We start from the raw sequence: 21,589 nt of genomic DNA, 5'->3' as shown, positions 1-21,589 counted from the left end.
AAAATAAAATAAAATAAAATAAAATAAAATAAAATAAAATAAAATAATTTATAAAAAATCAGTTGGCCATAGATGTTTGCGTTTGTTTCTGGACTCCCAGTTTTATTCCATTGTCCTGTGTGTGTTCTTGTCCCAGGGTATATATAATTTGATTATTGTAGTTTTATTTTTTTTTTATTTTTTTTTTTTTTATGATTGTAGTTTTCTAGTAAGTTTTGAAGTTGGGAAGTATGAGTCCTCTTTGATTTTTTTTTTTTTTTGGTTTGTTTTTGTTTTTTAATATTATTGTGGATATTTGAGGCCCCCTTGGATTCCATATGAATTGCCTGTCCCATTCTTTTTTCTGCAAAACAGGCCATAGGAACATTCATAGGGATTACAAAGTATCTGTAGATTACATTAGAGAATATTACCATGTTAACAATATTAGGTTTTCTAGTTTACAAACATAAGATGTCTTTCCATTTTTAGGTCCATTGTTAGTAAGTAAGAGAATTTTTTTCTTTTTTGTAGTTTTCAATAGGTAAGTCTTTCTCCTCCTTGATTAAATTTATTTCAAAGCATTGTTTTCTTTGGATGCTACTATAAATGGAATTTCTTTCTTAATTATTTTTTTGTTGTGTTGAAGTGGGTTCGTTGGTGCTATATATAAATGCAGCTGGTTTTTGTATGTTGATCCTGTACCCTATAAACATGCTGGTTCATTTATTAGCTCTAGTAGTTGTTTTGTAGATTCATTGGGATTTTCCGTGTATGGAATCATGTCATATTTCAATAGAGATACCTTTACTTCTTTCTTTCCAATTTGGATGCTTATTACTTTTTTTTCTCACCTAAATTACCAGGCTAGGACTTACAGTACAGTGTTTCATAGCTGTGGTGAAAATGGGAAGTCTTGCCTTGTGCCTGACTTGAGGGAGAAAGTTTTCGGTCTTTCACCACTGAGTGTGATGTCAGCTGTGGGTGCTTCACAAATACCCCTTATCACAGTAAGGAAGTGCCTTCCTATTTCTAGTTTGAGTGTTTTTCTCCTGAAAGGGTCTGGAATTTTATAAAATGCTTTTTTGCCTCTCTTCATATGATTATGTGGTTTGTTTCTTTTGTTATATTAACATGATATATTACATTGATTGTCTTATGTTGAACCTGCCCCTCCATTCTTGAAATAAATCTCATTTGGTCTGAGTGAATAATCCCTTAATGTGTTGTTGTGTTCTGTTTTGCTAGCACTTTCTGGAGAATTTTGCATCTGTATTCATAAGGGATGTCTGTCTGTAGTTTCCTTATGGTGTCTTTGTGGGGGTTTAATATCAGGGTAATTCTAGCCTCACAGAATGTGTTAAGAAGCACTCCCTCCTCTTCTATTTCTTGCAAGAGTTTGAGTAGCTTTGGTGTTAATCATTTTTCAAGTGTTTCGTAGAATTCATCTGCCATCTGATTTTGGACTTTCTTAGAGATTTGGGTTACTAATTCAATCTCTGTTTGTTACAAACCTGTTGAGATTTTCTACTTGTTCTTGAGTCACTTTTGGTAATTTTTGTTATTTCTAGGAATTTGTAGCCCGTGGATTATGTAATTTGCTCCTGGTGTTCTCTTATAATCCTTTTAATTTCCTTAAGGCGCTAGTAATGTTCATACTTTTATTTCTGATATTATTTATTTGTGTCTTTTTTGTTTAATAATTATTTCCTTTTAATTGAGGTATTATTGACATACAATATCATATTGCTTCAGGTGTACAACCTAGTGATTTGACTTTTATGTACACTGTGAAATGATCACCACTAGTCTAGTTACCATCTGTCGCACACAATTAATGCAGGATTGCTGACAATACTCCCATGCTGTGCATTGCAGCCCCATCACTTACTTATTTCATAGCTGGAATTTTTACTTCTTAATTCCTTTCACCTATTTTGGCCCCTCTACCAATACTCTTCCCCTCTGGCAACCACCAGTATAGTCTCTGCATCTGTGAGTCTCAGGTTTGTGTTGTCTTTTAGGTTCCACACATAAGTGAAATCATGTGGTGTTTGTCTTTCCCTCTCTGACTTATTTCCTGAGCATAACCCCACGATCTATCCATGCTGTTACAAATGGAGAGATTTCTTTCTTTTTTAATGACTGAGTAGGATTCCATCATGGGTGTGGGTGCGTGCATGTGTGTGTACACATCACATCTTCATCCACTCGTCCATCAGTGGACGTTTAGCTAGCTTCTGTATCTTGGTCATTGTAAACAATGTTGAAATTAACATGGAGGTGCATATAGCAAATTAGTGTTTTTGTTTTCTTTCAAATAGATACCAAGGAGTGGAATTGCTAGATCGTATGGTAGTTCTATTTTTAGGTGTGTTTTTTTTTTTTTTTTTTTTTTTTTTTTTTAGGAAACTCCATACTGTTTTCCATAGTGGCTGCACCAATTTACATGCCCACCAAGAGTGCAAAAGGGTTCCCTTTCTACACATTCTTGCCAACACTCGTTTGTGGGGTTTGGGTTTTGTGTGCATGTGTGTGTCTTTTTGATAATAGTTGACAGATGGTATCTCACTGTGGTTTTAATTTGTATTTTCTTGATGATGAGTGATATTGGGCATCTTTTCCTGTGTCTGTTGGCCATCTGTAGGTCTTTTTTTGAAAATTGTCCATTCAGGTCTTCTGCCCATTTTTTAATCAGATTGTTTGGGTTGTTTTGGTGTTGAGATGTATAAGTTCTTTATATATTTTGAATAGTAACCTTTTATTGGGTATATCATTTGCAAATATCTTCTCCCACTGAGGAAATATTATAATTAAAACATAAAGTCGCCCTTTTGTTTTGTTGTTGATTTCCTTCACTGTGCACAAAGCTTTTCATTTGGATGTAATCCCAATAGTTTATTTTTGCTTTTGTTTCCTTTGCCTTAGGAGACACATCTATAAAAATGTTGACATGGCCAGTGTCCGAGAGATTACTGTCTGTGGTTCTCTTCTGGTTTTTTTATGGTTCCAGGTCTCACATTTAGGTCTTTAATCCATTTGGAGTTTATTTTTGTTCATGGTGATGGAAAGTGGTCCACTTTCATTCTTTTACACGTAGCTGTCCAGTTTTTCCAGCACATTGAATGAAGAGACTGTCTTTTCCCCATTATATATTCTTGTCTCCTTTGTCATAGATTAATTGACCATATAAGTGTGGATTAACTTCTGGGCTCCCTGTTCTGTTTTATTTATGTGTCTATTTTTGTGCCAGTACCATACTGTTTTGATTACTGCAGCTTTAGAATACAGCTTGTCGTGTGGAATTGTGATACCTCTAGCTTTGTTGTTCTTTCTCAAGATTACTTTGCCTATTCAGGGTCATTGTGGTTCCATATAAATTTTAGGATTGTTTGTTCTAGGTTTGTGAAAAAAAATTGTATTGGTATTTTGATAAGGATCACATCGAATCTTTAGATTGCTTTGGGTAGTATCAACATTTTTTTTTTAATTTTTTTCAACGTTTTATTTATTTTTGGGACAGAGAGAGACAGAGCATGAACGGGGGAGGGGCAGAGAGAGAGGGAGACACAGAATCGGAAACAGGCTCCAGGCTCTGAGCCATCAGCCCAGAGCCCGACGCGGAGCTCGAACTCACGGACCGCGAGATCGTGACCTGGCTGAAGTCGGACGCTTAACCGACTGCGCCACCCAGGCGCCCCGGGTAGTATCAACATTTTAACAATATTTGTTCTTCCAATTCGTGACTATGGAATATCTTTCCATTTATGTGTCATCTTCAATTTCTTTCATCATTGTTTTATAGTTTTCAGAGTATGGGTCTTTTACCTCCTCGGTTAAGCTTAATCCCTAGGCATTTTATTCTTTTTGGTGCAGTTACAAATGGTAGTTGTTGTTTTTTTTTATTCCTCTTTTGCTACTTCATTATTAGTGTATAGAAACACTATTTCTTGGTATTAATTTTGTATCCTGCAACTTGACTGAATTCATGTATTATTTCTGACAAGTTTTGGTGGAATCTAGGATTTTTTATGTATAATGTCTTGTCTTTTACAAATAATGCCCTCCTTTCTACCAGTATGGATGCCTCTTACTTCTTTTTCTTGTCTGATTGCTGTGGCTGGGACTTCCAGTACTGGGCTGAATAAAAGTGGTGAGAGTGGCTGGCCATCCTTGTCTTGTTCTTGATTTTAGGGAGAAAGCTCAACTGAGAGTTATTTGATGGCTTCTTTTCAGACTAACCTTCATCCAGGATGGTTTCTGTCAATTTATTGTCTTTTTAATGGGCCAAGTTTTTATGTTTCTTTACGTGCCTTGTGATATTTGTTGAAAATGGGGCATTTATAAAAACAGCCACCTTTCCCAGTCTTTACAAAGCTGCTCTGTCACGGGGCTGTTCCTCACTGATTAGCGGGGTCTCCTCTCTGAGATGAAAGTTTAATGTCTTCTCAAGTTTTTTCTGGGCAGTGCGTCTTGACTGGACTTTCACAGTTTGACTTTCACCATGCCACTGGCTACACAGCTTAACTTGAGTGTCTTAGTTTCCTAAAAATTCCTCCTACCCTAGTGTCTCCCTCAGGCTATATATGGTCTGTTGCTTGAATTCATCCATGAGGTCTGGTTTTAGGCTTTTGTGGGTCTGTAGTCTCCCTGAAGCCTTCACAAGAAGTGCCCACTCTTCTCCCACCTGAGATCTGAGTCTGGTGGAACGGACACCGGTCCTGCGGGCAGCCCCCAGGCAGGCTGGAAGGTAGCAGACAAGGTCTTCTTGGGTGCCAGCTCTGACCTGCAGCTAAAAACTGTCTTCTGCTCTCCCGCATCCATATGTCTAGCCCTGACTCCAGACACACCACATCCCAGTTCATATGTTGTGTTCCTGGATGAGGACCAGTGGGATTTTTTCCCCCATTTCTTCCAGAGATATCATTATAGTATTTAGAATTTTTAAAGTAGTGATTTGAATATTATGGCTAATTTTAAAGAGTCAGTTGTTACTGTCCTTTTTAAATTGCTGTCCTTTTTAAAATTTAAGTTACTGTCTTTATCGGGTATCTTTCTTTGGAGTGAAAAACCTCTCCTAAAACCCTTTGGTGTTAATAGCGCAAAAATGTAAATAATTATACTCTGGCTGATGCTTTTAAGAAACCACACTGGATTTTGTTCAGGTTCCAGGAAGAAAAGGAAAGGTAGATATTTGTGTTTTAAATCCAAAGTGTATCACTCTTAGTGAACTATATGGACAACTGGACCCTAACACTATGGAATGGACTGATGGATTATTATCAAGCACAGTTCGAAATTATGTATATTCTAATACTGCAAGGTACTCAAAAAAAGACAGCGATCTTGGACTGAAATCAAGAATCTCGGATGCATCTAATGTAAGTTAATGTGGAAGGATTATTATTATTTGACTCTGTGGATTACTTCATTGATTAAAAATTGGTATTTAAGCATCATTATTAGATACTTACCAGTATAAAAGTAAATTTAAAAGTTATTATAATCAGTTTTTAAAAAGAAAAATTATAAGCTATGAAAAACAACAGAAAATATGTCATTGCGTTTTAAAATGGTTGGTAAACAATAAAATGAAAGATACTTGCTTTTAAAGGAACACAGGGGATGAGGTGTTAGTGGGGGTTGCTCTAGTGAATCTAGCACCACCAGGACACCTTACAAATTAATGAGCTACGAAAACACTTCAGTGGAAAAGCGAATAAAGCTTTTGATACAAAGTTCATCGTAGAGTAAACATAAATAGCAAAAAACTTTTGAAGACTTGTATTCTCATTAGTTATAGAGCTTACTAGTAAATTTCATTAGCCAAACTATATTAACAGAAGAATGACATTTAGAACCAAACAGATAAGCAGAGTTTTTTTTTTTTTTAAGTTTTTACTTAAATTGTAGTTAACATAGTATAATATTAGCTTCAGGTTACAATATTGTGATTCAGCACTTCCATACGTCACCTGATGCTCATGCTCACGGGTGCACTCCTTAATCCCCGTCACCTGTTTCACCCACTGTCCTACCCACCTCCCCTCTGGTGACCAGCAGTGTGTTTTCTGTAGTCAAGAGTCTGTTTCTTGGTTTGTCTCTCTCTCCCTCTCTTTTTTCCCCCTTTGCTCATTTGTTTCTTAAATACTACATATGAATAATGTATAGATTGTTGAATCACTATGTTATAGACTGAAACTAATGTAACACTGTATGTTAACGACACTGGAATTAAAATAAAAAAAGAACAATATTGAGTCTTCTAATCCAAAGAAGTATTTATATCATGGACACACACACACACACACACACACACACACACACACACCTGTATATTCTGGATACAAGTCCCTTATCAGGGACTATGATTTGCAAACACTTTCTTTCATTTTGTGGGTTGTCTTTACTTTCTTGAAGGTATCTTGTGAAACACCAAAGTTTTCAACCCTGATGAAGTTCAGTCTACTTTTTACCTTGTCACCTGTTTGGTTTTTTTTTTTTTTTTTTTGATATCATAGCTTTAAAAAGCTTTGTATAATTCAAGGTCACAAAGACTTTCTTTTAAGTTTTATTCTAAGAGTTTTATAGTTTTAAGTTTTACATTTAGGTCTTTAGTCTATTTTGAGTTGATTTTTTGTGGACAGTACAAGGCAGGGATCCCAGTTCAGTTGTTCCGGAATTATTTGTTGAAAAGACTATTCTTCAAAAAAAAAAAAAAAAAGACTATTCTGTCCCCCATTGCTTGTATTGTCTTGTCACCCATGTCGAAATCAGCTGATCATAAATGTAGGGATTTATTTCTGGACTCCTAGTTCTGTTCCATTCATCTTCATATCTGTCCTTACGCTAACGCCACACTTGAAAACTAGAGCTTTGCCCTGAGTTTTGAAATAGAAAATTAAAGTCGATTTTAAGACCTTGGCAAACTGATTCTGTAATGTATATAGAAGAACCAAGGGCCATGACATTCCCGAATTTAAAAAAAAGGGAAGAATTTGGGTGATGAGATCTGCCAGATGTCAAGAATTATTATAAAATTAGGGGAAAACCGTGTGCTCTTGGTGCAGAAAAAGATGGCAGTTCTGGGCTATTATGTGCCTGTGACATAATGTAAACATGTACGTCAGTTTCATAGGGAAATTGACAAATGCAAAGCTAGTGTGAGATTTTATTACATCTTCCTCAGTAATTGACAGAGAAGGAACATGATACAATTCACTAATTATACCAGTTAGAAATGGAAACGGGAAAAATTCTAACAGTGATGCCACTGTGAAAACCATATTGGAAAAACGTACAAGAAAGGAACTTGTCATAGCAGGATGGCAGGGACGGGGGCAGGGACGGGAGCAGGGGAGGGGGGCAGGGATGCCTGTGCAGTTGGCAAAAATTGAATAAATGGAAGATATACTCTATTCCTGTATAAAAGGACTTCCATCCTGAAAATGCCAACCTATACCAAATTAATATATGTATATAGTGTCTTTCCAAGCAAAATCCCAATTTAAAAAATTGAATTAAATGATTGTAAAGTTCATTTGGAAGCACAAATGTTCCAAGAGTTTTAAGAAATCTGGGAAGAAAACCATAGTACTTTATATTTCTAAAATGTTATTACATTTTAGAAACATTTAACATTTTAGTGTGTTACCCCCAAATTTTAAAACTACTGTGAAGGAGGGTCTAGGAATATATATATACTGAAATATCAACAGTTTCTTTATAGATGGTGGGAATTCAGAGAACATTTGCTTTCTTGCTTTATGGCATTATTTTAATGCTGTACAACAAACATGTACTAACTGGAAAAAAAAAAAAAAACTGAAAGAATTTTCCAGAAGAAAATGGCCTGTACTCACAACTCAGCTAAGCCACCCTGTGCTGGTTACAGGGAGGTCTTTCAGCCACAGAATGTGTGCCTTTTCTATTTTAGTACTCAGCATATTGACATGTTTGAGTTGGAAAGTGTGATGAAATAAACATTATTGATTACCTCTTTTAGGTTTTCAAACTTGATTCCTCTGATATAGCAGATATTGACGATAACATTTCTAAGCAGGAGATGGAGAAAGATGTTAAAATCCCAGAAAGTCAGAGTAAGTGTTACTATTAAATTCCGTAAAGATGATTCATTAACAGGGAAGAAACTGAACAAATGAGCTGAATCTGTATCTTTAAAAATGTTGATTTTTGTTCCTATACTGTTTATTTTTCCCTCACTTAAAATTTATGTACGTGCGTATTTACCGCATGTTATAGCATCCTACCTACATACATAATTATGGCGCTGAAGCGGTAGGTCGTGCACGGCCCTTTCAGCTTATAAACGGACATTAATATCTCACAAGAAGCAAGCAGACGTTCAAGTAGAGAGAAGTCTTGGGGGGAAGCCTGCGGACGCTCCCGGCCCAAATAACACAGCCCGCACACACGCGTCTAAACAGAACTACGCATCCATCGTGTGCTGCTTTGTGGCGTGGGTGTGCGGTGCGGGGTGCGAGGAGGCGGGGCACAGAGAGCGTGTGGTAAGGCGCCTGCTCCGGAGGAGGCGAGGGTCCCGGCCGGAGCCCCATCAGCTCACTGCTCCGGGCTGAGCCTCGAGCACCACAGGCACCAGCCGGACGCTTATGTTCCAGGCCCGGAAAGAGACTTCTGCTCTTGCTTGTCCTGATTTGGAATTCCTGAATGTCTGTGTGTCCCTCTCCCGCGTTCAGGTTGGGGAGTGTGGTCTGCGGGCAGAGCAGGTGCCTTCCGGGGGTTCTAAGACAGGCCTGGAGGCAAGTATGGCCGCCGCTGACTTAGCATCCCGGCCTCTTGGTCCTGGCCCTGGGATCCTTTAATGTCCTTCAGGCGGTAACTATTTTCCGTCTGCACGGTGACCCACACGCTCCTCCCCTGTCTTGACCCGACAGATTTCCTAGAACTGAGGAGCAGGTTGGTGCACGTAGAACATGGAAAGAGGAGCCAGTGGGGCCACAGCGCAAACAACTCTATTTGTCTACTTCCCTTCTCTGTCCCCCAGAGGCAGCATGTCCAGAAAGTATCCTGGGTGGAAGGGGAGCTCACCAAGCACATGATTATGGGAAAGACAGATCCAGGGTCTTGCTCTTCCCCAAATGTAAGGGCCGACTACACAAGCAGCAATCAGAGAATGTGGGCCGGGTTTGAAGAGTGGTTAAGCCTGTGGTCCGAGTAGTTATTTCTACCTAACATGTTAGAGACTACACATGAACACATTCACTCTCCTGTTCTCTAGGGTGTCATTTTTCACCTTGTTAGAAAATATTTTCCAAACAAAATAGGGAATTTGTAAAATTGTAACACAAGAAGACTGAGATACTCTGTTACGTTAAAAATATTTTTCTCTCCAGACCACGATTGGCAGTGGATTATTTTGGATGGTCCAGTGGATACGTTTTGGGTAGAAAATCTAAACTCCATGCTGGATGATACTAGAACGCTGTGTCTGGCAAACAGTGAGCGAATAGCCTTAACTAGTAACATACGAGTGGTTTTTGAGACCGACAGTCTCTCTCAGGCCAGTCCTGCAACCGTCAGCCGGTGTGCAATGGTCTACATGGTAAGTTCCCAAAAACAAACGTCTCAAGGAAAACGTGTTGTTTAGGGTAATAAGGGTGATAACTAGTCATTACCTACAGCGTTCCTGATGATTGTTTTATGATTACCTCTGGATCTGGCAGGGTTTTGTGTCCCCTCAAGTCTCCTAACCCAGGAGTGAAAGCATAGTCTCTCCTGTTTAAAGGAGGACGACCCAGTAATTGGGGTGGCAGGTGTCCCACAACTGTGAGCGGTGCTTTCGATGGACAGCACAGGCTGCTGGTGACTTGTCTTTCCCATGGAGGAGAGACACCTTTCCTCACCTGCCTGTGACCCTGAGGGCCCGTGAAGTATATTTTGCCAAGACAGTGGTGGGAGATGGAAGGCACACAAAGATTAAGTGTCTTCTCTCCATGAAATTAATCATTAGCCATGGCTGGCCCTGTGTTCTGATCCGCTGAACTCGCTGTAGCGAAGCTAAGAACAGCGCTGCTTCTCTGGCTAAGCCGCTCCCCTTGCCGGGTACACGTAACCTCCCCCCCCCAACCCCTCCCTACACACAGTCCCCCACCGTGTGTTGTCTTGTAAGACCAGGGTTAAAACCGTAAGCCGTCTCAGAGACAGGTCCTTCTTCAAGGTCTTGATCAGCTGCCCTTTGACGACTGATGATGCTGTGTTTTGCTGGGGGCGGAGGTGAAGTAAAGATAGTAAGGAGGAGGATGGACGCCTCATTTTTCCTTATTTACGTAAAATTACCTTGTGCTTTATATTGTTAGGATCCTGTTGATCTGGGATGGGAGCCCTATGTCAAGTCATGGCTGTTGAAAACTTCTAAAATTATGAGTCAAACAGGAGTGAGTTGTCTTGAATTCTTGATTAAAAATAGCGTCACAGACGGACTACAGTTTATAAAGAAGCATCAGACATGTCAGCCGTTTCCTGTACAGGACCTAGCAGTGGTCACAACTCTCTGCAGGATTCTCGATGCCTTCTTTGAGTTCATGAGTGAAAATGGAGGCTTTGGAAAATGTGAGCTTTTTCCCCTTCTAAGTCACATCAATGGTCTTGTGTGTCACTTAATCAATGCCAACTATTTATCACCTTCTATTAAATTTTACAAGAGAAAACAGAGAAAGGAAGACCAGGAATTTTCAGTCTATTTGAACCAGACACACACGGAAGAAAGTAAAACTCACTAACAAAGGGGCATATCAGTGACGTAAACTAATGTCCTACATATGTTGGTGGGTCACGTGGAAAACGAGGATAAGGAATTCCAAGAGGGTCTTTCTGAGGGAAGAATGCTTTGCTTGTTTGTGGTTTTAAGGATTCTTAGAGATGGAAATAAGGGAGGGAAATGTGTCCGGAATCCTCGGCAAAAGCTGTAATCATGCACAGGTGTAAACCTGGCGAGTAGTAAAACGTGTTGGGTGAGAGCAAAAGATTCTGGAGATAGTGTAGCATTATCGCTGACAGCACGGCCCCTGGTGTCAGAAGCCTGCCTCCCCAGACCGGTTCCACTGCTTCCCGAGGAGATGGCTAATTAGGCCGGGCTCCTAACACTGTCTCTGAAACCCAATTCTGGATCCCCCAAACTAACAGAAATGGTAAGAAGCCCCTGGGGTGACAAGAGGGTCAGGTCCCACGTGGGGAGCACGGTAGGTCCGAGAGGAAGAGAGCCGGATGCCACGAATGGGCCTGAATGGACCGTCACTCCTGCCTTTGCCCATCGGGACAGCCCAGCCTGGCCGGAGGCAGCAACAGCAACACAATACCGTGTTGGCAGTGAGGCCCCACGAGGTTAAGGAGCAGGTAAATGCATGTTTCTTCCCACCGCCACCCCCCCCCCCCCAGTCTAAGCGATTAAGAGAAAGAGCCCGCATTTGAAAGAGAGCAGTGTCAGCGAGGACCAGGTTTCCTGCCTTGAAGAGCGTCCACTCCCTCTCCAGATACACAATTCCAGACGCACCAGGAGCATGAGCGAGCCGGGGAAGTGGGAGCGCTGGAAACACAGCAGGAAGCGGGTGAAAGAAAGAACACGATAAATGGGTTGAACGCTGACTTGGTCAGCTGAGGGACTCACTTCCCTTGGCCTCATTCTCTCTAGGTCCATCCAGTGACGCTACGATACGCGTAGCCGTGCGGGCACGTTTCTGAATTCGTGTTTGCATTTTCTTCCCAGTGGTGGGATTACATCTCTTATTTTCTCTTATTTTTGAACTTTATTGCAGGGAAATCTCAGGGTTGCGTACATGTGGGGCCCATACCTGAGGTCCTGTTTTCTCTTGGGACACTTCAGTCAGCCAGAAACCTAGGCAGGAAGACGTTTCCTTGTAGCTTCCCTCAGCGGCTGACCTTTCCTAGTCCCGTTTTCACCGGGAAGCTCTTTCAGGGCCTCAGGGCCCCAGGTCCATTCAATCCTGCTAATCCTGCTGCCTTCCCTCTCTTGCACAAAGTCCACCCTCCTGGATCACTCACAAAAGCCCGGTTCTGCCGCAGCCCGTACTGGGTGCCACACCCCAGGGCGCAGCGGGTGGTGCGTGCCCATTTACTCCTCTGACTTCCTTCTTTGTGTCTGATTCTGAGGGAGCGCCCCCCCCCCTTTTTTATAGCTCAGCTGTGGTTAGCTCTTGTTAGGATAGTTTTTCTCCACACTTGTGTGTTTGTGTCTGGCTGATTTGCCACATTAATGAGATTCAGTAAATTGGAAAACCTATTTGAGAAGGATAATTTTGAAGTGAAATATAAATTTTCCCAAGTGATCTTTAAAAAAGGAAAAATCTGATAGAAAGTTGAATTTTTTTTAACATTTATTTTTGAGAGAGAGAGAGAGAGAGGGAGGGAGACACAGAATCCGAAGCAGGCTTCAGCCTCCAAGCTGTCAGCACAGAGCCCGATGCAGGGCTCGAACTCACGAACGGTGAGATCATGACCTGAGCCGAAGTCGGACGCTTAACTGACTGAGCCATTCAGGTGCCCTGAAAGTTGAATTTTTAAAAGCCTTCTCCCACCCTCCCAAAAATACTGAGCCAAGCTCATTAAATTTTGTTGGTAAATTTCACCAAGCTTTTGCAGAACAAATTATAGAATCTGTTCAAAAGACTAGAAAAAGAAGGAAAGCTACACAACTTGTTTTATGAAGTTCGTATGCAGTTGATGCCCAAACCAGACAAGGTGATACGGAATGGACAATTATAGACCAAGTCTGTTCATAAATGTGGATGCTGAGATTATAAAAAAAAATGCTAGAAAACTAGGGGGACTAAAGATACACCACGACAAAGTAGCTTTGCCTTCAGCATGTAAGAATGATTTAACGTGACAGTTCTCTATCAGAATAACTTGCCAAATAAGCCTATCAAAAGAAAGAAACTATGTCATTATTTCAACAAATGGGAAATGCATTTAAATAACATTGTACAACTTATATGTTAAAAGACACTTGGTGGGGTGCCTGGGTGGCTCAGTTAATGGCCTTCAGCTCAGGTCATGATCTCACAGTTTGTGGGTTCAAGCCCCGCATTGGGCTCTGTGCCGACAGCTCAGGGCCTGGAGCCTGCTTTCAGAGTCTGTGTCTCCCTCTCTCTCTGACCCTCCCCCCCCCCCAAAAAAAATAATAAAAGATACTTGGCAATCCAAAAAAAGATAACTTACTTTTTTTTTTTTTTTAATGTTTATGTATTTTTGAGAGAGACAGAGACAGAGTGTGAACGGGGCAGGGACAGAGAGAAAGGGAGACAGAATCCGGAGCAGGCTCCAGGCTCTGAGCAAGCTGTCAGCACGGAGCCTGATGCGGGGCTCGAACCCACAAACCGCGAGATCATAACCTGAGCCGAAGTCGGATGCTCAACCGACTGAGCCACCCAGGCGCCCCAGAAAGATAACTTTCTTAACTCTTCGCTTTTTCTATTAAAAACCTACAGTACACATTTTCAGCAGTAATCATTAGATGCATTCCTATCGATTCAGAACCTTGGGAGTTTCTTGGGTGAATCTGAAACTGGCACCCACACCTGGAGGGTGAGGAGAGACCAAAGAAAGAGGCAGACTAATCCAGATTGGGAGCTGGCAGGGTTTTCTTTTTTGTAATTGAAGCAGAGTTAACAGACAGCATTGTTAGTTTTGGGTGCAGTACAGTGATTCAACCTTTCCGCACCTCACCCTGTGCTCAGCATGACGGGTGTTCTCTTAGTTCCCTTCACCTGTTCCACCCATCCCCCACCCAGCTCCCCTCTGGCAACCACCAGTTTGTTCTCTGTTTTTAAGGGTCTGGGGTGTTTTTGTTTTTTATTTTTTGTTTGTCTCTGTTTGTCTTCGTTCATTTGTTTTGTTTCTTAAATTCCACGTATGCTCAAAAGCATATGGTATTTGTCTTCCCGACTGATTTCACTTAGGATGATGCCTTCTAGGTCCCTCCATGTCATTCCACATGGCAAGATTTCATTCTTTTTCATGGCTCAGTAACATCCCATCACACACACACACACACACACACACACACACACACACACACCACTTCTTTATCCATTCATCTGTTTTTTGTAAGTTTTTACTTAAATTTCAGATAGTGAACATACAGTGTTATATTAGTTTCGGGTGCACAGCACAGTGATCCAACACTTCCCTGCGTCACCCGGTGCTCATCACAACAAGTGCCCTCCTTAATCCCCATGTCCTATCTCCCCCGTCCCCCACCACCTCCCCTCTGGTGACTGTAAGTGTGTTCTCTAGAGTTAAGAGTCTGTCTGTTGGTTTGCCTCTCTCTCTCTTTTTTCCTTTTGCTCATTTGTTTTGTTTCTTAAATTCCACATATGAGTGAAATCATATGGTATTTGTCTTTCTCTGACTTATTTTGCTTAGCATCATACTCCCTAGCTCTGTCCACATGATTGCAAATGGCAAGATTTCATTCTTTTTATGGCTGAACAATATCCCATTGTATATATACACACCGCATCCTCTTTATCCATTCATCAGTCACTGGACACTTGGGCTATTTCCATAATCTGGTTATTGTAGATAGCGCTGCTATAAACATAGGGGTGTATGTATCCCTTTGAATTAATATTTTTGTATCCTTTGGGTAAATACCTAGTAGTGCAATTGTTGGGTCATAGGGTAGTTCTATTTTTAACTTTTCAAGGAAACTCCACACTGTTTTCCAGAGTGGCTGCACCAGTTTGCATTCCTACCAAAAGGGCAAAAGTGTTCCCCTTTCTCCGCATCCTCACCAACATCTGTCCTTGCCTGAGTTGTTAATTGTAGCCATTCTGACAGGTGTGAGGTGGTATCTCCTCATGCTTTTGATCTGCATTTTCCTGATGATGAGTGATGTTGAGCATCTTTCCATGTGTGTGTTGGCCATCTGGATGTCGTCCTTGGAAAAAATGTCTGTTTATGTCTTCTGCCCATTTTTAATTGGATTATTTGTTTTTGGGGTATTGAGTTAGATCAGTTTTTTATATATTTTGGATACTAACCCTTTATTTGCAAATATCTTCTCCCATTCTGTAGGTCACCTTTTAGTTTCATTGATTGTTTCCTTCTCTGTGGAGAAGCTTTTTATCTTGATGAAGTCCCAATGGGTTATTTTTGCTTTTGCTTCCCTCGCCTTAGGAGACTTATCTAGAAATAAGTTGCTACAGCTTAAAAGGTCAAAGAGGTTACCAACTATGTTTTCCTCTAGGATTTCTATGGTTTCACGTCTCACACTTAACGTCTTTCATCTATTTTGAATTGATGTTGGTGTAGTTCCATTCTTTTGCATGTAGCTGTCCAGTTTTCCCAACACCATTTGTTAAAGAGAGTGTCTTTTTTCCATTGGATATTCTTTCCTGCTGTGTCAAAGATTAACTGACCGTAGCGTTGTGGATTCATTTCTGGGTTTTCTGTTTCATTCCACTGATTTATGGATGGACACTTGGGTTGTTTCCGTATCTTGGCTATTATAAATAACGCTGCAAGAAACATACGGATGCTATATCTTTTTGAATTCGTGTTTTCAGTTCTCTTTAGGTGAATAGCCAGTAGTGGACTTCTGTTTTCAATTTTTGGAGGAACCTCCCTACTGTTTTCTACAGTGGCTGCACCAGTTTGCACCCACAGCCGTCCAGCACAGACCTCATCTGTCAGTTTCCTCGCGTATAAAAACCGCCTGCTTCTGCTGCTACAGTTCAGTAAGCTAGGGAACTAAGAGATGACGTTTGTCTTGGGCAGCTATGGGTAGGTCTCCACACCTGCTTTCCAGAGTTTTAAAAGTTTATGTAGAGGCCTTAATGAGGTTTGGTAACGTACATAGTCCAGATGGTGTCAACACGTTGCTGTCTCAAGGCCGCGTCCTTGAAATGGCTCCGAGCGGAGGAAGCGGGCAGAACATCCATCCCCGGGACAAGGGAGGGGAAGGAACCTCTGATCACCTCCATCCAGCGTAGAGGTCACCAGCAGTCATGTCTTCTCGATGACTTCCTTCACCATTTTATCTCCTGTGATGGGTTTTTACAATCTTAATTGCTCCCTCTTCCACAATGTGCCCTGAGTGGTCAGCATGGGGTCTCAGCAGCGTGGAGATGGCTCGTTTGGTGGTTATCTGGCTGCACTGGGGCAGGTACCACAGCAACAATACAGGCACATTCAGGAGCAGACACAGATGAGGATCATGAGTCCCAAAATAAGCAACAATGTTTGTTTCCATTCAGAGCCCCGTGATCCAAACCGCTGATTGATCAAGTGCCCTAGGCTGGGGCTGGGATCATTAACACCTTCACTTGTGGGTTCATGTGACCTAATAAATATGATACATTAACAGACTCATCAGGTATGAACGCATAACATTTTGCTCGTATAATAGTACGGGGGCCTCCTTGTTAGACCGTAATCATGGCCAAGGCCATCTTATTTTGTAAGACAGCTTTTCTCATTAGAGATATTTTCGGATTCAGTAAAGATGGGCTTTGTTGGCTCTCATGTGAGGCTTGCCGAACGGATTTGGTGGCTTCTGTGTGTGCTGTGGTGCCCTCCAGGCCAGTGGAGGAAACAAAAGTGGCAGCCATGCGAAAACAGGATGTGCCCACCTTGCCTTGGGGAGGGAGAGGTCGACAGCTTTAGACACCGGACTTGGTTGTGCATACCACACCTGCTGGCCAGGGGCGGGAACTCCTCTGTTGCAGCGGGATGACTCATTGCAAGTTCTACGAGATAATGTCTTCCCAGGCACGATGGGGCTTGGATGTGTCCTGTGATTTTACATCCTTGTGCTACTGGGTGTTTGGGCTGGGGTCCCCAGTCTGGCCCATGGGGCAATGAACTCTGACTATTCACACGTCTTAAAGCCTGGGGCGGTACTTCAGTCTACCCGGCCAAGGAGATCTTACTCGTCAGTAATTCAGTCTGCTGCTTTATATTTTTTTCAGTTAACCTTTCTGCTTGCAGAAGATACTGGAAGGCGCATCCTCCATTTAGTGTGGTGTTCTTTTGCCTCATCTTATATATCATGACCTTTAAAATGTGGCCCTCAGTCATTGTTCTGTTCAACAAGGGCATCGGTATACGGGGCTCAGCTTCTTTAGTCCCCTCACGACAATAGCCGGGCTTGCATAGCAGTAGGGGAAAGCTTGGGTTAGACCCGATGTGGCGTCCAGACCAAATAGGACATGTTTAGAACCCTCGCTCAGAGGGAGGAGTTCAACATAACCAATGTGTTAATTCTTGATACCAAAGCTTATTTTTCTTTAGGCCAATTAAATAGAGATCTTTTATAAATTAATTTTGACAATATTATCTGGAGGTACAAAAATGTTATTTATAGAGAGCATATACCCATACACATACATACACACCCAGACAGCTACAGAGACCCTATAGCTTTAATAATAAAATGTACCCAGGAATCTGGTAAAACCCACTAGTTTATAAATAACAGTTGAGCTCAGACCGTGTCTGTGGCAGATGGGGCAAGTTAAGGTTTCCCGACCGAATGGCCAGAGTGTTTTACTGGTATTCGCGGGGAAGACTTAAGGTTTGTGTTTGCCCTTGATGAGTTTCCTCCTGGAGGCTGAGGCCTGGATGTGGGGGAGAAGCTTGTACTGCCCCCTGTATCCACCCTTCTGTTCCTGTCTCAGGTGCGCAGGGGCGGCGTCTTAGTTCTCTCGTGGGGTAATCACATTTTAAAGACATGATCAGATTTCCATTTTCAAGGGACAGAGAGAAAATGTAAGTTTTCCTCCTAGGACTTTTGGGGTGTACTTCTGTATTAGCAGACGTCCGGGGTAGTCGCTGTTTAAAATCTGTCTTCATATTAGGGTCAGATGACATGGGGCACTTCATCTGCTTCGTTGTCCAGCCGAACGTCCTCCCCTCTGCTGTCCTCATTTTGTCCGTGATTCCCCCTCTTAGATTCCCCATCAGGATTTGTCCGAGGGCTCGGGCCCTGACGTGTGGCACTTGGGCCCTCCTCGTTCCGTAAAACCAGCAGACGGAAGGGGGGCAGACAGGTGCGCATCTCGTTCTCACCTCGGTTCTTCTCACTTCCTAACCCGAACTCCAGACCCCGCTCGGGCGTCAGTGGCCAGCCCCTCACGGCAGCCACCAGTGCCCTTCTCTGCTGCGCCGTGCTACCGTGTGTCCTCAGCTCACATCCGACTCAGGGGCCATCCCTCCCTGTGCAGAGGTTCGTGGCTAGCCTGGGACTTCCCCTCGCGGATGCCTTGTTCCCAAGTCAAGTTTCTTTTGTCCCCTGACAGTTGTAGGTTTGCTTCCCGGATGGAGTTCAAATTGGCCCCTATACGCGGAGGCAGGGAGACACCCAAGAGGCCACTCCAGGTTGTAGGTGGCTGTGGCGGTCAGCAAGAGAGCCTACATACAAGGCTCGTCTTGAAGGACTGCAAGATGAGCGGATCCCCGCACCCACGCACAAGAATCTTAAAAGCTTATACAGAGGCCTTAGCGGGATTCGGTCATCCTATTCATTCAGGGTGTTCTCGACAACACGTTGCTCTCTCGAGACCACATTCTTGGAATGGCTCCTGGCGTTGGAACAGTGGGCAACACGTGCACTCCAACGACCGGAGAGGGGTAACAAATGTCAAGTTGCCTGGGTCCAGCTTGTGGCCCGGCCGCGGTCACGTCCTCTCGATGGCCTCCTCTAACAATTCTGTTAATAATGCGTTTACTCCTGTTACTATTCACCATGGTCTTGGGGGTGCTAATCAATGTAGCAATAGTTAGAGGGGAAAAAGGAGGTTTCTGAGAAGTAAAAAGGAAGAGGGGCATCTGGCTGGCTCCGTCCGTTAAGTGTCTGACTCTTGATTTTGGCCAAGGTCACGCATGAACTCAAGGCTTATGAGTTTGACCCCACATCGGGCTCCGAGCTGGCAGTATGGACCCTGCTTGGGATTCTCTCTCTCTCTCTCTCTCTCTCTCTCTCTCTCTCTGCCCCTCCCTTGCTCATGCTCCCTCTCAAAAATAAACATTAAAAAAACAGAAAGAGACAAAACTATTACTGTATGCAGAGGCTATAGTCCTATTCATTATAAAAAAAAAAAAAAACAGAAAAATCAGCAGTTGATTAGAATTGGAGATTACAGCGAAGTCACCAGATGTTAAATCAGTGGGCAAACATCAGTAGTGTACTTACCACCAAGTTTCATAAAAATATCCTTCTATATTTTATAACCTGGTTATGAAATATATTTTGTTATAACCTATATTTTTTAACCTTGTTAGAGTTTTATTTTTAGCTTAAATTATCAACAGTGTAAAAAGAAAACCTCAGACTGGGAGAAATTATTTTCAAATCACATTATCTGCTAAAGAGTTAGTATCCAGAATATATAAGGAATTCCTGCAACTTAACAAAAACCCAAACAACCTAATTGTTTATTTATTTATTTTGAGAGAAAGAAAACAGGGGGGAGGGGCAGACAGAGAGGGGTGCAGAGGACCTGAAGCAGGCTCCGAACTGTCAGCACTGAGCCCGAGGTGGGGCTCGAACTCATGAACCGTGAGATCGTGACCCGAGCCGAAGTCAGACACTTAACCCGCTGAGCCACCCGAGTACCCCAAACAACCTAATTTAAAAGTAGGTGAAAGACCTGAATAGACATTTCTCCAAAGAAAATACGCAAATGGCCAACAAGCAAATGAAAAATGCCCGACGTCACTAATTACTAAAGAAATGCATGAAGGCAAAACCACAGTGAGATACCACTTCATAGCCACTAGGATGGCCATTATAAAATTTTTTGAAAATCAGAAGATAACAGATTGGGGCATGGATGTGGAGAAATTGGAACTCTTGTGCACTGTTGATGACCATGTAGAATGAGGCAGCCACTATGGAGAACGGTATGGCTGTTCCTAAACAGATTGGACATAAAATTATCACTTGACCCAACAATTCCACTTCTGAGTATATATGCAAAAGACCTGAAGCAAGGACTTGAACAGGTATTTGCACACCCGTGTTCACAACAGTGCGATTCATAATAGCCCAAAGGTGGAAACCACCCAGTGGTCTCTTGACAGAAGAATGGATATTCTTCAGCCACAAAAAGGAATTCTGACACATGCTACAACATGGATGACCCTGGGGGACAGTATACTAAGTAAAATAAGCAAGTGACAAAAGGACACAATTGTATGAATCCACTTACATGAGGTACCTGGAAAAGGCAAATGCATGGGGACAGAAAGTAGACTAGCGATTACCAGGGTCTCGGGAGAAAAGGGAATGGGGAGTTGTTGTGTAAAGGGTGTAGAGTTTTAGTATGAGTTGATGGAAAGTTCTAGATATGGATGGTGGAGATGGTTGTGCAAAGCCATAAACGTACATAATGCCATTGAACTGTACAGTTAGTGGTCAAAATGGTCGATTTTATGGTATATATTTTACCTAATAAAAAGAGTTTTTTAAATTATTCCCCCAAATTTTTCAGGACTTTATATAAACCCTCAAATATGCAGTGGCATTCCTGCCATCATAGACCATTCCACACCCTACAATGTATGCGTATATGGAGGATTCTTCCTCCACGTTTTCAGCTAACCTATCGACCGAGACAGGACAGAGGGGAGAGCAGACGTAGAAGTTACCCGAGTCCGGGGATCTTTTCACAGCTACTAAAATTTCCAACATATAAAATTCTTAAGAAAATGTTTAACCTTACAGATCGTGAAAGGAACATTTCTTTGAAAATAGCATACAATTTTCATCTAATAAGAGATTTTTGAATGAAGAAAACACACCGATAGCTAAATGTATTCACCTATAAACTCTCACAGAAGCTATTTGAGATATAAATTGATTCAGCCTTTCTTAGTGAACCATCTGGCAATATATGTTAAAAATATGGGGTGCTTGGGTGGCTCAGTGGGTTGAGCGTCCGACTTCAGCTCAGTTCATGATCTCACGGTTCGAGAGTTGGAGCCCCGCGTCGGGCTCTGTGCTGGCGGCTTGGAGCCCGGGGCCTGCTTCAGATTCTGTGTCTCCCCCTCTCTCTGCCCCTGCCCCTGCTCACACTCTGTCTCTCTCTCTCTCAACAATAAATAAACGTTAAAAAAATTTTTTTTGAACAGCAAAATACTCTGCCCTAGAATCTCTTATTCTAAGAATTCATTATAAAGAAGTAATAACTGAAGTATATAGATTTATGCACAAGGAGCTTTATTTATAGCAGAATTATTTATAATCATAAAACAGCAAGAATCTGAATTCCATCAGCAGGAGAAGGACTTCCTGGACTATGGTGTGGCAATGTCACATTTCACTGGAAAGACATGAAGACGAACTTAAAAAGCAGGATGAGAAGCCAACCCTCTTTCTAACTTTTGATTTGAGCTTAGATGTTAAAGCATTGTATTTAAAAATACTAGAATGACATTGCATTAAATGCCATCATGACATGCATGAGCATTTAATCATCGTTACCCACGTGTGGTGGAATCGTAGAATGGCAGGTTCTACAAGAAGCCTGTATTATGTCAGTATAAAGAAAACAAACATCATAACAACAAAAGTAAGCTAAAGGGAGGAAGAAATAATCGCTCACTCTTT

The 21,589-nt window shown here is 42.0% G+C and overlaps 1 protein-coding gene across 1 annotated transcript in view; it reads left to right on the top strand.

Annotated features, from left to right (window-relative positions):
* The window catches only part of DNAH14 (dynein axonemal heavy chain 14), a 328,569-nt gene that overhangs the window by 164,327 nt on the left and 142,653 nt on the right, over positions 1-21,589 (top strand). The window contains exons 38-41 of the mRNA XM_040451938.1: positions 5,145-5,360; positions 7,985-8,078; positions 9,354-9,562; positions 10,317-10,569. Coding sequence (XP_040307872.1) covers positions 5,145-5,360; positions 7,985-8,078; positions 9,354-9,562; positions 10,317-10,569 — 772 coding nt within the window. The remainder of the gene's footprint in view (positions 1-5,144; positions 5,361-7,984; positions 8,079-9,353; positions 9,563-10,316; positions 10,570-21,589) is intronic.

The sequence above is a fragment of the Herpailurus yagouaroundi genome, unplaced genomic scaffold, assembly GCF_014898765.1.
Source record: "Herpailurus yagouaroundi ecotype Mexico unplaced genomic scaffold, PumYag 205, whole genome shotgun sequence".
NCBI lineage: Eukaryota > Metazoa > Chordata > Mammalia > Carnivora > Felidae > Herpailurus > Herpailurus yagouaroundi.
Note: the sequence above shows the minus strand (reverse complement) of the source record. Positions and strands in the feature narration are given on the sequence as shown.